Source organism: Limulus polyphemus, unplaced genomic scaffold (assembly GCF_000517525.1).
Source record: "Limulus polyphemus unplaced genomic scaffold, Limulus_polyphemus-2.1.2 Scaffold208, whole genome shotgun sequence".
Classification (NCBI taxonomy): domain Eukaryota; kingdom Metazoa; phylum Arthropoda; class Merostomata; order Xiphosura; family Limulidae; genus Limulus; species Limulus polyphemus.
The window spans coordinates 457250-461387 of NW_013665818.1; the positions used below are offsets into that span (position 1 = coordinate 457250).

Genomic DNA, 4138 nt, shown 5'->3' on the forward strand with positions numbered 1-4138 from the left:
CACCTGAACGCTCACATCCTTTTAATTATGTTTGAAATTATGAACATTGCTCAACATCATGAAATTAAACCTTATTTTCAATAAGCAATCCTGAAAAATATTTGGGGGTGCTTAACTTTTTTCCAGGTGTATATATGCATGTATGTATGTATGCATGCATGCGTGTGTGTGTATATATATCACTTGTGATAATTTGTTGTTGGTGTTGTCGTAATATTTTATTTTCTGATAGTTTGACTGCATATGTGAATGACTATATCTGTAGTTTTGAAAATCTTTGTACAATAAATGTGGAAAAATTTAGTTCTGAACAAAGTAGAACCCCCTTTTTTGTTTTCACAAATGTGATAGTTCTTGGTTGTGTATAAATTAAAAACATTGCATAGTCTAGGAAACATTTACTTTACAATTGTTATCCTCTTACATTTGCTGCATGAATCTCTTCACTGTCAAATGTTATTCTTGTTTGCTAACGTTTTATGCATACATAAATGCTTCATTGAATCATCTTGAATGGTATTATACTTGTGTGGTATTAATGACTTAACTTTGTGTGTTTGACTTAGCTGTCCTTGTGTATATAACTTTTGTGTGGTTGTTGTGACTTACAGTGAAGCTAGCTCTCACCTCACCATTCCCGATTCTCCTCCTGTTGGCCGACGTCAGCCGGGAGACAACGTTTTCTCTCGGCTTACAAGTGGCACCACTACTAACAATCGTAAACCTGATAGGTGAGAAATATTCACTGTGTTTTTTTACTATGTTTTAGTGTGAAGAGCACAAATACAGTTAAGTTGGTTTTAACTTGCAGTTTATGAACATAATTGTTGTTTAAATGCATGTTTTGAACTCAACAAGTTTAGTTGTGATGTGTAAAATAAACATGCAACTAATTTTACAGTTAATAAAAGCAACAATAGTACATATAAGCTGTGTGAAATGTTTTTTATAAATACTGTTTGTAACGAACTAAAGTTTATTCAACATAGTTAGTCTCTGTGAGAAAGTTTGTTTTAATAACCTATGTATTTTCATACTTTTGTGTCTGTTCACTTAGTCGTTAAACATCTTTTAACAATCCTGTTTATTAGTATGTATGCACATATATATCTGTATTAAAAATTAGAACTTAATTAGTGTTATGATGTTCTGTAAATGGTTATTTATTTAGTTTTAAACTTTTTCTTTGTCTTCTTGTATGTGTACATTATTACATAGAAAACTTCCTGAAGTTAATAGATAATGTTGAATTAATATTATATGCTATAAAAAATAGTCCATTTTTTATTGAGGCTGTTTTTGACATTTCATTTTTGTTAGATATATATATATATATATATATATATATATATATATGACTGTTTAAGATTGATGTGAGTGTTAAATGTAGTTATTTTTAGAAGTGATAATTTATTTACACAACTGTTTTCGAATCATATGTTGTGTAGTTCAGTTTTTGTATTATTGCATCTTGTTACTAGACCCTTCTGAGTGTTTCTCATTGTTTTAATCAAGTATTATTGCATCATAATATCTAGTAGTGTGTGGAACATTCTAGGCCTCTGTTGGGGTATAAATACATGTTTGAAAATATATATATATAGATAAATAGATAGATCTAGATTGCATGATTGTGAGTTTAGCCATAAAGATTGTATAGTGGCAATTTTTAAAGTGAAGTTCTCACAGATTGTATTGTAATAACAAAGCAGGAAGAATAATTTATCAATTGAGTTCTAAAGTAATTGGACCCACCTTTGTGGACTTTAATGAAAAAGAGACAATTATTTATTAAAGTCCACACGGGTGGGTCCAATTACTCTGAATACAACTGTGATAACCAAAAGTGTGATGAAAATTTTTACCTACGTTTGACTTGTTTTAATATATTATTTTAAAATAAATGCACTGTGTACTGTTTGTTTATTGTTGAAATTTATTGCCAACAGGTCACAGACACCTACGGCTTCAATAAAAGTTTTTATTGTGTAAATATAAAACGTTGTTTTTAATTAATTATTTATTGTAATTTTAGCAAAAAAACAACTACAATATAACATACCTTTTTTTACTTCATAGGCTACCAGCCACTTTGCAATTTTACAAAATAAGGAAGTTTATAAAGAAGAATTGAGATATATAATGTTAATGCTTAAAAACATTTAATTGTTTAATTAAAAACTTGATTCTGATTTTAAGGTGTTTGAATTTTTAATACATATGGTTTTTAAAATGGTATTATGGGAAGTTCTTTTATATTTAAGATAAACATGTCAATAAATTGCAGTCAATAAAAACATAATAGCACATTGCAATCTAACTAAAATATTTGTTTTAAATTATTATATGGGTGCACTTTGAAAGTCAAGATTAAGGAGCACTTTGCTTACATAGATAGATAGATATACAGTCATGGTTTCAATGACATATCAATGATATTTTATTTTACTCTTTTTATGTACATAGTTTACCAATGAAAGACAAAGCCTCTATCTCACCTTTCTAGCTACAGAGCTTGGAAATCTCTTATAACAAAACTAATATCCATTTCCACCTCTTGTACTTGCTGTGGACAATTGACTTTTATGCTTTCCTGTGTAAATGTTGCAAGTGCAATACAATATTGATTCTTGCAGTGTGTATCGGCAGTCCATCTCATATGCTTTATTTTACTGTAAGGGAGGCTATTAACTAAGTATATATGTTCTTTGACAAACTAACTCATGGTTATTTGAAGTGCCATACACCTTGGCTCTATGTACATACTTGTATTTTTCTTTATTTAATTTTTAAAGTTTGTACAAAGGCTCCATTCCCCCCTCCCCCCTAAACATAATTAATTAATATGGTTCTGCATCAGTCCATATATGAACAATGAATGCGTTATATCCAGTATTTGTGTTTGAGTTTTGCTTCTAAGCATGTTTCAATGTAGGAAAATCTTATAACAGTTAAAAAGTTCTAGCTATATACTAGTATATACTAAGTAATGTTTATCCTGCATAATTATAAAAATGTGGAAACTTTTCTGTATCTTTTTGATTGGAGATGCATTGATAAGTCTGGTAGTAACCCTGTACTGTATCAGACAGAAGATATATTGGTATGTATTTTGTTTTCTGTATCATTCAAATGAATTTTAAGAATACAATTTATTTTCCATAACAGTTATATTAAAAGTTGAACTGATCTTTTAATATGCTACTAGTCCTTTGACATTAAAAACGCGGTTATTTTTTTTACCTGTTTTCTAGAGGATGTATTAACCCTTATACTGGTAGGCCCTTAATGGGGAAAAATGCTCCATTGGTATGCACTTATGTAGCAGAAGGTCATAGCAAAGCTGTCTTGTCTGTGGTAGCCACAGATGATGTGCTTTTTAGTAGTTCCAAAGGTGAGTGATGTTTCTAACGTTTAATTAGAAATATAAGTTATTGTATCACAAAGTTCTGAACGGTGATAGTACCATGATATATTTCAAGTATATGTACCAGATAAAATATCTTATCAGAACTTTTATTATATAAAACTATTATTCTCAAACATCTTATTTTCTAACCATATATACTATGGGAAAGTAGAGAAGTGTGTACCTAGTAAGATTTTATAGATATTTGTGTTCTTCTTTACCACTTTATTAACTTTATTATTTTAGAACATATTAATACAGCATGCTAGTTTAATATTTACTAGCTTTTGTATAAAATGTTCTAAAGTAGTGAAATATTCTATTTCCCAGATCGCACAGTCAAAGTGTGGGATCTCCAGACTTTAAAAGAGATACAAACACTTGGTGGCCATCCGAATAATGTAGTAAAAGTGCGCTATTGTGAGTACAGTAGGCTAGCGTTCAGTGTTTCCACAGCATTTGTTAAAGTTTGGGATATCCGAGAGAAGCCAGCACATTGTGTGAAGACACTAAGGTAAGGAAAGATGCTTTATGAGAATTATAAAATTATACTACGATAAAAACAAAAGTAGCATGAAACAAGGTGAGATTACCCATGTATCTGCTTGTTAATTTATGGATATTTTGCCCAATACAAAACTAGTGAGCCCATTTGTAAACACACATACACACTTTTATTATAATGTCATTTTACCACCATGCAAACACATCTTACTCCCCCCACACACA

General features: G+C 30.0%; 1 protein-coding gene across 4 annotated transcripts in view; it reads left to right on the forward strand.

Annotated features, from left to right (window-relative positions):
- LOC106478397 (kinesin-like protein KIF21A) overlaps window positions 1-4138 on the forward strand; it is a 117394-nt gene that overhangs the window by 87720 nt on the left and 25536 nt on the right. For all 4 annotated transcript variants that reach the window (XR_002609882.1, XM_022381990.1, XM_022381989.1 and 1 more), the window contains 3 exons: window positions 612-731; window positions 3255-3394; window positions 3740-3923. Coding sequence is in view for 3 of the 4 variants with exons in the window: in XM_022381990.1 (XP_022237698.1) it covers window positions 612-731; window positions 3255-3394; window positions 3740-3923 (444 nt within the window). In the remaining variant the exon portion in view is untranslated. The remainder of the gene's footprint in view (window positions 1-611; window positions 732-3254; window positions 3395-3739; window positions 3924-4138) is intronic.